The sequence below is a fragment of the Podarcis raffonei genome, chromosome 7 (genome assembly GCF_027172205.1).
Source record: "Podarcis raffonei isolate rPodRaf1 chromosome 7, rPodRaf1.pri, whole genome shotgun sequence".
Lineage (NCBI taxonomy): Eukaryota > Metazoa > Chordata > Lepidosauria > Squamata > Lacertidae > Podarcis > Podarcis raffonei.
Genome location: NC_070608.1, coordinates 87136009 through 87152341, shown reverse-complemented (window position 1 = coordinate 87152341; position 16333 = coordinate 87136009). Strand labels below are relative to the sequence as shown.

The 16333-nt window shown below is 41.9% G+C and overlaps 2 protein-coding genes across 7 annotated transcripts in view; both read left to right on the top strand.

The window, feature by feature from the left end:
- The window catches only part of LOC128418020 (protocadherin gamma-A4-like), a 299406-nt gene that overhangs the window by 31419 nt on the left and 251654 nt on the right, over positions 1 to 16333 (top strand). The window contains exon 1 of one of the 6 annotated variants that reach the window (XM_053397365.1): positions 4159 to 6683. The exons of the other annotated variants lie outside the window; for them this stretch is intronic. Within the exon in view, the coding sequence (XP_053253340.1) occupies positions 4257 to 6683 (2427 nt within the window). The 5' untranslated portion in view covers positions 4159 to 4256. Of the gene's footprint in view, positions 1 to 4158; positions 6684 to 16333 lie in introns of those variants that run through there. 6 annotated transcript variants of the gene reach the window in all.
- On the top strand, positions 10556 to 13277 carry LOC128418031 (protocadherin gamma-B6-like). Its single transcript, XM_053397414.1, has one exon. The coding sequence runs from the start codon at positions 10787 to 10789 to the stop codon at positions 13241 to 13243; it is 2457 nt and encodes an 818-aa protein (XP_053253389.1). The 5' UTR covers positions 10556 to 10786; the 3' UTR covers positions 13244 to 13277.

Genomic DNA, 16333 nt, shown 5'->3' with positions numbered 1-16333 from the left:
GGGTTTTAAGCTGTCCCGCCAGCCTTCTACCATTGCATGAGTGTGCATTTGTGCAAGGGCCCTTCTGAACTGCCCTAGCCATCCTCCTGTATCTAAGAGAGCAAGGGAGGCGGGGGCACATTTATCTTTAATCCTATCAATATTCTGTGCCTAACACTAAGGCTAAATTCTGGGACATTTGGTACTAGATTTGGGAATATGGAGCATAAATACTATTATAGACTAATGGCATTGTTATCTCATTGTCTAAACTAATGCTATCCTTCAGGCAAATAAAGGTATAGTGAAAAAATCTAGATATAATACTACTGCTGCTGCTGCTACTACTACTACTACTACTACTACTAATATATTATTTATACCCCACCCATCTGACTGGCTTTCCCCAGCCACTCTGGGTGGCTCCCAACTGAATATTAAAAACACAATACAGCATCAAACATTAAAAACTTCCCTAAAAAGAGCTGCCTTCAGATGTCTTTTAAAAGTAAGATAGTCGCTTATTGCCTTGACATCTGATGGGAGGGCGTTCCACAGGGCAGGGGCCACTACCAAGAAGGCCCTCTGCCTGGTTCCCTGTAACCTCACTTCTCGCAGTGAGGGAACCGCCAGAAGGCCCTTGGCACTGGACCTCAGTGTTCAGGCAGAATGATGGGGGTGGAGACGAAGTTCCAAAATTATGGGTCAGAATACACATCTAGTAAAGAAAATGAAATGATAACAAAATCCTATGCCCTGGAAACAAAGGAGAATTTATTATATATATTTTAAAATACTTCTTCTAATTTCAGTGAGTTATTAAAGACAGTTACCAACCCTCACACACACACAAAATCAATAAGAATTCAGAGACCTGGTCCTAATGAACTCCATGTTGATTTGGTAAAGTTGCATTATTAAAGGAATGTGTAACCAGGGTTCTCTTTCCCTTCTCCCCTAACAGTTCTAATTCAATACTTAAATAATATACAAATTTAATTAATTTTGGTGTGGGGAGGAGAAGCAGGAATTAAAAGTAATACAATGGAACAGATTCAGGCCAAAGGTATCAAGAATACTAAAATATTATAGATAGCATGCATCACAACTTCTAGCTTTGACTAATTGGCTAAACATGGGGAAATGCTGTAAAACACAAAATTTTCAGTGACAATGATTGTCAATATAACTTAGTCAGTAGAGCATGAGACTCTTAATCTCAGGGCCATGGTCCCTTCCAGCTCTATGATTCTATGAATATTGGTACAGAGAAACCCCCCAAAATACTAGAAAATATGTAATATCAGCTAATACCAAAGGACACCATAATCTTGGCTGCAAAATATCATATTTGAGAAAACACTATAGTATTTTGGGGAAACAAGACTTCAGTAACAGTCAGCCTAGTTATTGTACAGGAGATAATACACAACAACTATCTTCAGGTGAGCTTTTTCTCTTAACTCAAAAAGCAGACTTGGAGGTTGTAACTGGAAGTGCAAAGGACTGCTGCCTCTTTCTCTTCCTGCTGTTTGCTGAAAACAAGCCTCCCTGGGGAGAAAATCAGCTTGGAGATTTTTGAATGAACAAATGGTAGGTATAAAAAAAAATAGCAAACACTAATCTTCCCTTTATTAAAGCCCATATACACAATGAGCTGCTCCTGCTCCTGATGGTGATGATTCCCAACAAGATTAAAAGTTATCTCTCTACCTACTTAATTGCACCATGTGGTGCTGCACTTGCAGGATGTGACAGCACAACCAACCCTTCCTCAGAACACCATTGGGTGGGTGGGTGCTGTGAAGAGACATGAGCAGAAAGACATGAATTGCTATGTGGCTCCAAGCCAAGGACGGCCACCCGAGAAAAGGTGAAAGTGGGTGTAGAATGACAATCTCTCCTTTTAGAAATTGCCATTCTCAATTTCAGGCAAATCTCAAGTATTGGAATGTGCCATTCAGGTAGGAATGAGTGTCAAGACTGAGCTCAGTGTTCGCTTCCTCCTCCTGCCTTGAAGAGCTGATAGTTGCTCATCACTTCTTCCCATAAAGTATCATCTGATTTCCCGATTTCCTCCCCATCATGCCTTTAGAGTTGTGAATGGTAGCAGCATTTGAGAGTTTAATACTCTGTAGATTTGTGAAAGAAGTATTTTACCGAATGGATTATAAGTGGGCATAGTGTGGGAGTCAAAGTATGTAACGCATATATTTGGATCATTTGTAGTATCAGTTTTTTGCTGACACTCAGGTGTTGCGTAAGGGGTTGCTGACCTGTATAAAAATCTTTGAGCCAAAAAAGCCAAACCTGTTCCCACTGTCCAAATATTTTTATTCTACCTTCATTAAAAAATAATGGATGGTAGATTAAAAGCATCATAAGTGATATTGGAGGGGCAAATTTTGAGAACTGTTCTTTCCAGATCCTATGGTTAGAGAACAAGAAAAGATTAGGTAAGTAATCTAGGAATTGTTAAGTGGAAAGATAACCAACACATAGATTCTTGACTCAGTGTATGTTCCATTGTGGTCCACGACACCCTTTCCAAGCCCTGAATCAGCAGCAAAATATTGTGACTTTATAAGAACATAATATGATTTCATAAGAAGAACCTGCTGGATGAGGCCAATAGCCCATGCAGTTCAGCATCCTGGTTGAGTGGTCAATCAGATACCAGTGGGAAGCCTACAAATAGGACCTGAGCTCAAAAGCACCTTCCCATCCCGTGGATTCCAGCAACTGGTATTCAAAAGCATTACTGCCTCTAGCTGTGGAGGCAGAGCATAACCATTATGGGCAATAGCCTTCAATAGCCCTTTCCTCCATGAATTTGTCTAATCCTCTTTTAAAGCCATCTGAGTGGTCATCACTGCCTCCTGTGGGCTTGTGTTCCTTCATCTAACTATCCACTGCTTGTTCCTTTTATCTGTTCTGAATCTCCCAACGTTCAGCTTCACTGGATGTCCCTGCGTTCTAGTGTTTTGCATAATTGTATACACTTCTGTCATGTCACCTCTTACCCACCTATTCTCTAAACTAAAAATTCCCAAGAGCTGCAAGTTTTCTTCATAGAAGGGGTTACTTGTACTCCTTGATAATTTTGCTTATCCTTTTTTGAATAGATCTCAGTGATCCACCAGGTGTATATAGGGACAGGAGTTCTTTCAGAAAACAAGGTCCTGAGTTGTTCAGGGCTTTGCATCCAATATATTTAAATAATTTACCATGAAGTGCTCAAACCTCCTAAATGCTCTTGAGATACTGAGGGAGACTGAAACCGCTGTGCCTTCTGATGTCTTCCTCTACCAACACACACATACATACATTATTTTATTTGTATGCCTCTTTTCCACAATTCAGACCATGCTCAAGGTAGCTTACGACATAAAAAATACATAACTACAACATAACAAAAGTAGTCATAAACAATAAATAAAACATGGAACTGATAATAAACCATGAAACACAACCAAACTGAACAGTTTCTACATAAATCACAAAATCTAAAATAAAGATACAAAAATCCAACAGCAACAGCAGCAGCAAACCCTCTTCACCCCAAAAAAGCTACACCCCAGCCCCAATCGTCTCACCAGCCAACCTTTCCACTTTAAAATTCACTCACCAGAGCATAGAACGGGGCTGCTGGGTGCCTGAGGCCATGGTCCTCTACACAGTGCAGTTATCTTATGAATAAGCACATGCACTGTTGAAACATTTAAAGCAGCCTCTCTGAGTGAGCACCTTGCTACCCTAAGAGCAGATAAGCCTGGGATGTTTTATAAAACATGCAATAAACCCTACTTACATGACTATATTAATAGATAATGAATGCAAACCTCCTAATGCAATTAACACCCCATATATTAATACACATTACAAGGACAGGAAAGAAGCACCAGCTTTTTAAAGTACTCCAGATGAAGACAATGAGATTGCCTCGCCATATCACTTGGGTCTATTAAACAGGATGTGGAACTTTCAGTCCATCACATCCCTGACTCAGATTGTCTAGGCAAATATGAAAGTAAGATTATGTTAAAAGGAGCTATAGTTTTCAGTTGAGCCTCTGGGTGTCGCTGTTCACCAATTTGCCTACAGAACACACTGGGAGTTCCATAAATTCTCTAATGTATAAACAGAAAATATCTGCATGACCATACTTGCACAGACATTGCAGGGAGTGTAATAGGAGCAACTTTAAATAAAAAACAACAGCATTTACTCAAAAACGTCTGAGCCAGAATAAGTGGCATTTATCCTGTTGCAAGAAAATGGGAGAAAACCAGAAGCAATGGAGCTGTAAAGAGACAATCTTGTTGCAATGCCTCATATTGATGTTCATTTTGAAGACAGTTTCTGCACAACTTCATTATTCCATTCCAGAGGAGATGCAGAAAGGCTCTTTTGTGGGAAATATTGCAAAGGATCTAGGAATGGATGGAAATAATCTTTCAAACCGTGAGCTCCGGATTCTTACCAGAACAGGTATGACTCAGTATTTTGCTTTGAACTACAACAGTGGTCATTTACAAACCACTGAGAGAATTGACAGAGAAGAAATTTGTGCATGGGCAGAGAAGTGCAAATTAAATTTTCAGGTTATTGTTGAGAGTAAAAGAAAACTTTATGGAGTTGAAGTGGAAGTTACTGATATAAATGATAATGCTCCTCACTTTCCTCCAGGAGAACTGGAGGTGAAAATTAATGAAATATCTATAAAAGGGTCTCGGTTTCCTCTGCCTGACGCTACTGATCCAGATCTGGGGGTAAATTCTGTTCAGAATTACCAACTCACAGGCAGCGTGTATTTTTCTCTGGATGTTCAAACAGGAGAAAATGGTCCCAAACATGCTGAGCTGGTGCTGGAAAAATCTTTGGACAGAGAGGAACAGCCAGTTTATGATCTAATTCTTATGGCTATGGATGGGGGTGATCCTGTCAGGACTGGCACTGCTCAAATTCAAGTCATTGTTTTAGATGCAAATGACAACGCACCAATTTTTAGTCAACCAGTCTATGAAATCAGCATTGAGGAGAACATTCCCAAAGGGTCCATAGTCTGTGCAGTCAAAGCCACTGATCTGGATGAAGGAATCAACGGAGAGGTGAAATACTCCTTCAAAAAAACCACAAAAAAGGATTCACAAATGTTTCTTTTAAATTCAACAACTGGCATAATAACCCTCATGGGAAACTTGGACTTTGAGACATCATCCTTCTATGAATTTGAGGTGCAGGCTGAAGACTGTGGAGGACTGTTTGACAGAGCAAAGGTTGAGATCATGGTTACAGATCTGAATGACAATGCGCCAGAATTAACTGTGACCTTTCTGACCAACTCCATTCAGGAGAACTCATCAACCGGAACAGTTATTGCTATTATAAATGTAGAAGATCAAGATTCTGGAATCAATAGTGAGGTCACATGCACAATTCCCAGAAACCTCCCGTTTCAGCTAAAACAATCCATAGACAACTTTTATAGTTTGGTGACAGATGGCTCCCTTGACAGAGAACAAGTGGCAAACTATAACATCACCATCACAGTAACTGATCATGGAATGCCTTCTCTTTCTACAGCCACCATCATAGCTCTGCACATTTTAGATACAAATGATAACCCACCTCACTTTGCAAGATCAGATTACAAGTCATTTTTCATGGAAAATAATCAGAGAGGAGCATCCATCTTTTCTATAAATGCAAATGATCCAGACTGGGAAGAGAACTCCAGAATAACATATTCCATCATAGAAAGTCAAGTGACTGGCTCCCTTCTCTCCTCCTACCTCTCCATTAACTCAGAGACAGGGGTCATCTATGCTCTGAGTTCTTTTGACTATGAAGAGATCAGAGAGATGAAGTTCCTGGTCAAGGCCCAGGATGGAGGTTCTCCAACACTCAGCTCCAACGTCTCAGTGACTCTCTTCATCCTCGATCAGAATGACAATGCTCCCCAAATCCTTTACCCCTCCCCTCCCACTGACGGCTCCACGGGGATAGAGCTGGCCCCTCGCTCCTCAGAGCCAGGCTACCTGGTCACTAAGGTGGTGGCCGTGGATGCGGACTCTGGCCAGAATGCCTGGCTCTACTACCAGCTGATCAAGGCCACCGAGCCAGGGCTCTTCACTCTGGGGCTCCACACGGGAGAGATCAGGACAGCCCGATTCTTTCTGGAGAAAGATGCCCTCAAGCAAAGCCTGGTGGTTTTAGTCAAGGACAATGGGCAGCCTCCAATGTCGGCATCAGTCACTGTCACTGTGGTTTTGGCTGACAGCATCCCTGACATGCTGACTGATCTGAGCAGTGTCCCAGTATCTGAAGACCCACAGTCAGATCTCACCTTCTACTTGGTGACTGCAGTGGCTTTTGTCTCCTGCTTGTTCCTCGCCTTCCTCCTTGTGTTGTTGGCACTCAAACTTCGCAGGTGGAAAAATTCTCAGCTGTGTGATAATGCAAGTTTGAATTTCAGTGGTGCACCAGTTTCACAGTTTGTGGGGATTGACGGAGTCCGGGCATTTCTTCAGTCTTATTGCCATGAGGTTTCACTGACTTCAGGCTCTCGGAAAAGTCAGATTCTTTTTCCAATCGGAAGCTGTACCAATACTCTGACACCACAACAGGCTCCTGATAAGCCAGGCCCTGTGTTACTCATAGGTGATTCTAACACGGTTACGGAGGAGGCAGCAATCCATCAGGTGAGCACATAAATTTCAGTACTTTCCATTTGATCTCCCAGTATTCTAAAATGCATAGGAAACTTTCCTGAGTACAAAAGGTTTCCTGGCTCAGGCAATCACCATCCAGAAATGGGAGACTAAGTAGAACCATAGCATGGTGTAGATTGCACATCTCTTCCCGAGGCCCCTCATTTGAATGTTTAGTTAAAGCTAAGGATGCATTCCTGAAGGCTGCTAGTGCCATTGTTTCATAATGATTAACAAGGTCTCTAGAACAGGTAGGTTTACCAGAACATTTGGTAGAAGGGCTCTCTCTCCATGGCTGTAGGACAGAGGTGGACAACCACTGGGCTCCATGCACCTTCCACTTCTGTCAGTGCAGTCCCCCAAACTGCCTATATCTTCCTGATCCTGCCAAAGAGAAACACCACTAGCAGAGACAAGGTGGGGTGGGGAATCAGTCATATCTCATCTACCTGGTGACTGCAGTGGCTTTTGTTTACTGCTTGTTTTTCATTTTCCTCCTTGTGTTACTGGCCATCAGGTTGCATGGATGGAGAAAACTGCAACTGTTTGAGTCAAGGAGTGTGAATTTCAGTGGTGCTCCTGTCTCACAGTTTGTAGCTATTGATGGAATCCAAACATTTGTTTACTCTTATTGTGATGATCTTTCTCTTACCACTGACTTTAGGAAAAACCAGTTTAACACTTCCAAGGCAAATTATTTCCATACTGCGACCAATGATCAGGCCTAGGAGGTAAAGAATCCTATTTTTGCTAATGGGGATTTAGATTGGAACAATGGAAATGAAATCAGAGACCAGGTGTGCTAACTTTTTCTTTTAATTGTAAATGTAGTTACAAATCTTGACGGATAAATTTCCCATTTATCTCTTTTCTTGATCCTTTTCAAAGCAACGAGACATGTTGGTAATTATTTTATTTCACTTATAGCTAGTATCTTATATTACTAGTAGGGAAATCTTTATTGGTTTCAATCTGTGTTTTCTTAAACCACTGGGGCTTACGTGACAGTAAGGATTTTATATTTGAAATTTATTGTGGTTTGGCTCTGTACAGGATATTTGAGCAAGCTACCTACACAAGCCAGCCTGCCCACTGTATTTATTTCTCATCATAGACTTTGCTCTGTGTTCTGTCGGGTTGCCATATGTCCAGAATTTCCCAGACATATCCAGAATTTGTCAGCATCATCTGGGCAGAAATCAGAAAAATGTTAGGGGAAATCCAGGCGTATGGCAGCCCACGTTGGCAGTTGCGATCTGGCCCAACAACTTTTCTGTCTGGATTTTCACTGTTTGAAACATGGCAATTGAAGGTCTGATTGCCTGAGACACAAGCCAGAAGGCACAGTGGGTGGTCTTCTCACTTTGGTGAGTGGCAAGGAGGGGAAAAGAGGGGGAAAGAAGATAGCAGAAAGAGGGGGGAAAGGGGTGGCCTATTTTTTTGTCTTGGCCCCTCCCCCCAACTGTGCCCACACTTGGCTTCAGCCCTGTCCACCACTGGCTTTTGTCTTTCCCAACATCTGCATACGGCCCCTGGCAGATTACCTCTGGCCCTCTGTTCTGTTCTGTTCTGTTGTGGAATGCCTCCCCCCTGGGAAGTCTGATTGCCCCCCTCATTAACTGACAGGCTGTGAATACCTCTATGTTCAATTACACTGTCAATTATTTCTTCCACCTCCCTGTTGGTTGATTAATTGTTTTCATTCAAGTTGTGATCTGCTTTGGAAGTCCCTGGACTAAAAGCTGAGATGAACCTATTTTGAACAAATAAATACATTTTCCTGTGGTAACATGATCTTCTGGTTCTCTTTGCCAACCACTATTCTTAAACAGGTGTAACTTGTGCCTAGTTAGGTGCAAGTAATAATTGCTCACAGTAGGCATAAAGTACCTCTAAGCCTGGAAGGAAAGGTGGTGTTGCTATATGCACTTTGAGTGCTGGTGGGAGTTGCATGCTGAAATAGCTGCCCTATCCTGCCTGCATTACAGTTCCCAATCCCATACCAGGAGCCATGTGCTAGAACAGGCCCTCCAAATGTTTTGGGACTACAATTCCCATCATCCCTGACCACTGGTCCTGCTAGCTAGGGATGATGGGAGTTGTAGTCCCAAAACAGCTGGAGGGCAGAGTTTGGGGATGCCTGTGCCAGAAGGAGACATCCATCCTCTAATCTACCTTGCTGGACTGGTCAAATAATCCTTGCTGGATTAGTCAAATATAGATTCATTTTGCTATGTGTATGCATTGTGTTTTAGTCTATGCATTTGGCTAATCTTTCTATACTGGACAATGGTGTTACTATTCACTGATAACTCCACGTTTTCAGGTAATAAGAATTTAACCTATCAAATTAATATCAACAATAAGACCGATAGAATGATAGAAAATCATTCCGAATCTATGATTGCATTCAAGTCAAGAGTGGATACAAGCAGTTCTGGATATATCTTAGACCCCCTAAAGAAAGTTTCTTATCACTCAAATCCTCTCCACTGAATGGCTCTGCACTGATACAATAATGGCAGAAAGAAAGTTCTCAGTTCAAAACAACTACTGTTACTACTACTACTATGATTAATTATTACATTTCAGTTTACAGTCTGACAAACTGAAATTCTGGCAGAGTAGTGCACACTTTGAGTGCACTTGTGTAGAAGCTTTTTCTTCATGTCATAAACGTTCCTGATTAATTACAATAAACTTCCACATGTGCCAAAGCAATCCAAAAACGCAATACATCTAACAAGTCTTTTATCTTCAGATATAAGTCTCATTGAGTTTATACTCAGGTAAGTTGGTATAGGATTGCAATGTAAAAACTGTAATAAAATCTTACTAGCAAAGGTTGAATAGAATTAAGTACCAATACTATGAAAACAGAAATGAAAAACCAATTATTCAAAAGGATCATATGCGTCTTCTTGGGAAATACCATTGAAAAGCATCCAAAAAAGTCAAAGGGAGAATATTGAATAATTCACCACCTAAGGAATTAGGAATCATCACACAGAATCGTAAGGATGTATCACCCAAAACTTCCTCTAGTGCAGCAGTGGCCAGCCAGATGCCACAGGGAAGATTACAAACATATGAGAAAAATGTTGAATGAATATGCACGCCTAAAGAATGAAAGAGTTATCCTGTGCTAAAGTGAATTTAAATTTCTTTTTCAGCATTTTATTATGGCCAATAGAACAGAAATAAAGCACACAATGCACCAAAATCTTAAAGACAGAACAAAATACAAAATTTAAATTTGCTAAACAAGTTCATAATTAAATAAAGGCCAAATCACCAGAATTCTGGCAGGGATAGGGTTGCCAGGGCATCCCACAATTGTTTTTAGGAAAACCTGAAACTTGTTGAGCTTTTTCTAGACAAAACCATCCCTAAAACCATGATTTTGCGATTGACTTGAATAAGAACGAGGACAAAGCGCCAACTCTTGGAAATTCCCCCAAGATGTCAATTCCGCCTTTGAAATCCCAGTAACGTCCAGGGAAATCCGAACGTATGGCAGCCCTAGGCAGGGATGTAGGCTTCCTGAATTATTGCATGGTTTTCTTCTGCTGGCAACTGCTTGTGTTTATGCTCCATCAAAAACACCCTAAAGTGTCCTTATCATCTACCAGGAAAAGCAATAAAAATATTGAAATAACAGTTTGTATGCAATGAAAAACAAATCTGAATTAAGCTTATGTGACTTCTAATCAAGTGATACTAAAGTACATTTGGACAACCAGTGAAATAATTTTTAGTCATTCACAATTCTCCATAGATATCAGGGGGAAATAGCAATATAGAATTATAAACATGAAAATAAGCAAATACAGTTCCCCATGTGGACTCAGAGTGTCACTGTTGGACAACGTGGGAGCAGCCATGGCTCAGCATTTCAGAGACTCTTAGAACACTCTCTCTCAACACTTCAGCTGAGCAGAAAGGAAAAGCTTTTATTTTAAAAGCTGCTCAAGAAAGGAAAGCTCTCAGTTTCCCAAGGATCAGCTGAAAAGAAGAATATTTCTATTATCTCAAATAAGTGTACTAGGAGTCTTGAAAACTGTACTGAAAGCAGGAAGAAATCAGGAAAGGCAATGGATGTGATGGAAGTAAAGCAGGCAGAGAGAACAAGGAAGATCACCAGGAGGCAAGTACTGTTTCTGTTCATATTTTGGTCTGTGTTCTGCTGCCAGGTGGTGTCTGAGCAGGTTCAATATTCAGTTCCAGAGGAAGCAGAGCAGGGCTCCTTTGTTGGGAACCTTGCTAAAGATCTGGGGTTGGATGTCAGAGAGCTGTCAAAGCGCAAGCTTGGTATTTCTTCAGAAAAGAAATTCTTTGATCTGAATGAACAAAATGGCAACCTGTATGTGAATGAGAGGATAGACCGGGAAGAGATTTGTGGGGAATCATCTACTTGTGTCATAAAACTAGAAGTTGTAGCACAAAATCCTCTGAATATTTTCCACGTAAATATTTTAATCCAGGACATTAATGACAATGCTCCACATTTCCGGAATGAAAATATTGAGCTTAAATTGAGTGAATCTACTCTGCTGGGAACTCGATTTGCTCTTGGAAATGCTGAAGATGATGATATCGGAATGAACTCCCTCCAGAATTATCAATTCAGCTCAACTCCATATTTCAAACTAGAAATTCAAGCTGGCAATGATGGTGGCAAATATGCAGAATTAATATTGCAGAAACAACTGGACAGGGAAAAGGAACAGATGCATCACATGGTCCTTACAGCCATGGATGGTGGAGAACCTCCAAAAACTGGAACAGCCAAAATATTGGTAACAGTTATTGATATTAATGACAATGCTCCTGTTTTCACCCAGACAAACTATAAAGTGAGCCTGAAGGAGAGTGCACCCAAAGGAACCTCTGTGCTTCAAGTCAAAGCATCTGACAGTGATGAAGGGTCAAATGCTGAGATCACTTACACTTTCAGTGACATCCCAAAAACAGCTGAGCAGAAGTTTCATCTGGATCCCAGAGATGGAACAATTACACTCATAGAAAGTGTTGATTTTGAGGATAGACAAAAATATGTGATGATAATTCAGGCAAGTGATGGAGGAGGCTTGGTGGCACACTGCAATGTGGAGATTGAGGTTCTTGATGAGAATGACAATGCTCCAGATGTGATCCTTACATCCGTGTCCAGCCCAGTTCCGGAAGATGTCACTTCTGGAGCTGTGATTGCTCTCATTAAAGTTCAGGATAGGGATTCTGGGGATAATGGAGAAGTCACCTGTCACCTGAAGGAACTTGTACCTTTCTTGATAGTCTCATCTTCGAGTAATTACTTCAAGCTCCTCATAGATGGTGCCCTTGACCGAGAAAGGACTCCTGAGTATAATATTACAATCACAGCCACAGACAAAGGCACACCTCCACTCTCCACACACAAATCCATATCAATACAGATTTCAGATATCAATGATAACCCACCAGCCTTTGACAAATCTTCCTACACTGCCTATGTTCCAGAGAACAACCCATCTGGAGCTTCAATTTTCCACGTCAAGGCCTCTGACCCAGATCTGGATCGTAATGCCAGAATCACTTACTCCATCCTGCACAGCAACATCAAGGATCTGCCTCTCTCCTCCTATGTCTCCATTAACTCTGAGACTGGGATCATCTATGCCCAACGCTCCTTTGACTATGAGCAATTCAGGGAGTTTCAGATTCAAGTGAAGGCCCAAGATGGAGGTTCTCCACCACTCAATAGCAGTGCCACAGTGACAGTATGTGTTTTGGATCGAAATGATAACGCTCCGCAGATCCTGTACCCCTCACAATCAACAGAGGGCTCACCTTTCTTTGAGATGGTGCCTCGGTCAGCTGAGTCGGGTTATCTGGTGACGAAGGTGGTGGCCGTGGACTCTGATTCGGGACACAATGCCTGGCTCTCCTTCCATCTCCTGCAGGCCACAGAGCCCTCACTCTTCAGCATTGGCTCCCACACAGGAGAGGTGCAAACAGTCCGAGCATTACTTGACAGAGATGCAGCGAAGCAGAGGCTGGTCATCCTGGTGAAGGACAATGGGCATCCTCCTCTCTCAGCCACCACAACATTGAGCCTGGTGTTTGCTGAGAACTTCCAGGAGGCTCTTCCAGAAATGAACTCCCAACCAAATGACTCAGAGTATCAGTCTGATCTACAGTTTTATTTGGTATTGGCCTTGACCTTGGTGTCCTTTCTGTTCCTGGTGACGGTGATTCTGACCATTCTGATGAAGCTTCGAAGGTCAAGGAACCCCACTTTCCTTCAGTGCTTTATTCCTGACCCCCACTCAAAGGCTGGTGCCATATTCCCACCCAATTATGAGGATGGAACTTTGCCTTATTCCTACCAGGTCTGTCTGTCCTCTGAATCCCGGAGAAATGAGTTGACTTTCCTGCAGCCCACTGTCCAAATAGCAGAGAACCTCCTTTGCAATGGCAACTCTGACATTTCTTTGATGGTCAGTGGAGGCAATTTAATTTCTGAAAAGGAAAATGACAGCACGGTGAGTTATATTGCATGTTCCTTATAGGGAATTTGGTGTTATCACTTGTTTGAGAGTTTAATTGTAAACAGTGGATGTTATTAAACTGGCATCCCAGAGAATTCATGCCATGTTGCTAGGGAGGTAGGTAGGGAGTAGTATTGAGCTGCTACTGCTGTAGAGCAAGCTAATTGGACTTTCCAGCAGCTGTTGAGGGGCAGCACAGCAGGATGGCGGAGGCTCTGTCAGAATTGTCTAGGTGCACATCTGCATGGTAACTTGGTGTCGTGCTAAGATCACAGAGTGGTGCAGCATGGCTGAGTGGAGAGAATGCTATTTTTTTCTTCTTCTTATATTTGCAGTACAAATGCAATTGAATATGTTGTTATTTTTACATTCTGTTCTTTAAAAAATTTACAAGAAAAAATACCAAAAAGTCTTTCATAGAATATTCTTTAAATAAGTTGGTAAATTCAGTTTTTCAACTGAATTTTAGGAAATATGTGTGGAGCTTTTTATGCGTTGGATTATTTAATGAGAGTAAAGGATTAATTAATCACTAAACCTTTTAGAATAACTTGATTTTGTTCTCATATATACAAATAATCTTACATAGCATTTGGATATTGTGTTCCTGTCACAGACACAGCTTGGGATTTGGGTCTGATGAGAAAAGCACAACATATTAAGTGGTGGAGCTCTGATGGAAGCTATCAGTTGTACAAGCATTTCTTAGGTCCTGTGACTGCATGCTGTTTGTAGAATGAAAAATGCTCATGTACAACCTGTTTAGAAGAGTGACATCAAAAGGGAGTTTCTCTTGGCATGATTTCTAGAGATGTTGTATACCACTCTTTGTGGGGGGGTAGTGGTGGGGGGACTATAGAATTATTTTAAATAAAAAATTAAATAATATGTACATATCCCCCCGCTTCCAAGATATGTATATACTGGAAATGGTCCCTCGATTGACAAATACCCTAAACCAAACATGACCGTATCATGAACCCGAAACTATCCCCTGCCCCCCCCCCCGGCTCCTGCCCTGGCCAGGTCCTGTATTCTCTTATACAGTGGTACCTCGGGTTACATACGCTTCAGGTTACATACGCTTCAGGTTACACACTCCGCTAACCCAGAAATAGTGCTTCAGGTTAAGAACTTTGCTTCAGGATAAGAACAGAAATCGGGCTCTGGTGGCGCGGTGGCAGCAGGAGGCCCCATTAGCTAAAGTGGTGCTTCAGGTTAAGAACAGTTTCAGGTTAAGAACGGACCTGGTTTCTCTTCAGATCGTATAAATCTTTCGCCTTTTACGAATTAAGTACTTAACCTGAGGTACCGCTGTATATTACTGATATCCAGTGTGGATGGAATCCCAAAGTACTGGCATTCCTTTCCTTGGCATTTGCATTAGAGATTATGACAAATTGTAACAGTTGTAGTGAACACTTTGTATGTAGGGATGTCTGGATGTGAAGCGTGTGGTTAGTATTTCTACTTATACCATCTCTAGTCATGCTTCCATACTGTAGAAATATAGGTGACAAATGACAGCTAACAATGGTAGAAGAAGAAGAAGAGTTTGGATTTGATATCCCGCCTTTCACTCCCCTTCAGGAGTCTCAAAGCGGCTGACATTCTCCTTTCCCTTCCTCCCCCACAACAAACACTCTGTGGGGTGAGTGGGGCTGAGAGAAGTGTGACTGGCACAAGGTCACCCAGCAGATGCATGTGGAGGAGCGGAGACGCAAACCCGGTTCCCCAGATTACGAGACTACCGCTCTTAACCACTACCCCACACTGGTAGATGCCCTTTTAACTCTTTGGCATGGAATGTTTTCTTATGGAGAGTCAATCTGGCCAGGACATACATCTGCACATTCTGTAATTGCTGTACTTTAAAGCTGGGTCATGTTCACCACCAGTGTATATTCCATTAGGAAAGATGAAGACTAATGTTAAAAGAACATTTGTTGGCATTATCTAGTGGATAATTCAGTGTCTTGTCCCTCCTGCTAACGGCCAAATTCAGTTTTAGCATTTTAATCTTGTAGAACAAGAAGCACAACATCAAGCTCTCCAAAGAAGATGGCCGAAAACCACCTACCTCTGCTGTTTAACAAGCCCTCACATGCTAGTTTTTAATAAAGCTCTCTTCTGAGTTTGACATCCATAGAATCATAGAGTTGGAAGAGACCACAAGGGCCATCGAGTCCAACCCCCTGCCAAGCAGGGAACACCATCAGAGCACTCCTGACATATGGTTGTCAAGCCTCTGCTTAAAGACCTCCAAAGAAGGAGACTCCACCACACTCCTTGGCAGCAAATTCCACTGTCGAACAGCTCTTACTGTCAGGAAGTTCTTCCTAATGTTTAGGTGGAATCCTCTTTCTTGTAGTTTGGATCCATTGCTCCGTGTCCGCTTCTCTGGAGCAGCATCCAGTTTTCACATGTGTGCTTCTAAGCTACCATTGAATGTTATCCATCCACAGTAGTGATGTTTGTGATAAGCTGGAGCTGTGGATGAGGCAGCGGTGTGGCTGGGTCTGTATGCTTCTGTCAGCAACCAATCTGGCATTCCTGCTGGTGCACCTGCATGGCCCTAACCTTGCCGTGACTGAAGCCCAGCCCTTTCCAGATAAGCAGTGGCAATAAATTACAGAGAATGTAGCCATTTTACTTCTTTGCTCTGTGCAGTAATACCTAGTGTTAAGAATCTTCAAGGCGCTTCACATATAGTGCTGTGTAACTCTTACAATAACCCAGAAAAGTAGATCAATGTTATGATATGGGGGGGGGGGAGGCTGCATTCAAATTTGTGGGGAATATTGCATTAGTTATTTTTCCTCCGTTTAATGGCAGCATTTCTGTCCTGTTCTTTTCACTGTGGTACCTGCTGTGCTAAGGAACTGTGGTTTTTGACTGATATACCACCAAGTTGTGCTGAATTTCATGCACACCAGCGTATTTGGTGTGACACAACAATGAATGTCATTGGCTAATGCCACAACTCTGTCAGCCTTTCTGCACATGGATGCCTCTGTTTCCCCAGGAAAACAGCAGGAAATAACTGTGCCAGTATATCAGTTTCCTCACTTTACCACTACAAACTTTACACTGACACAAAGAAAATAGGAA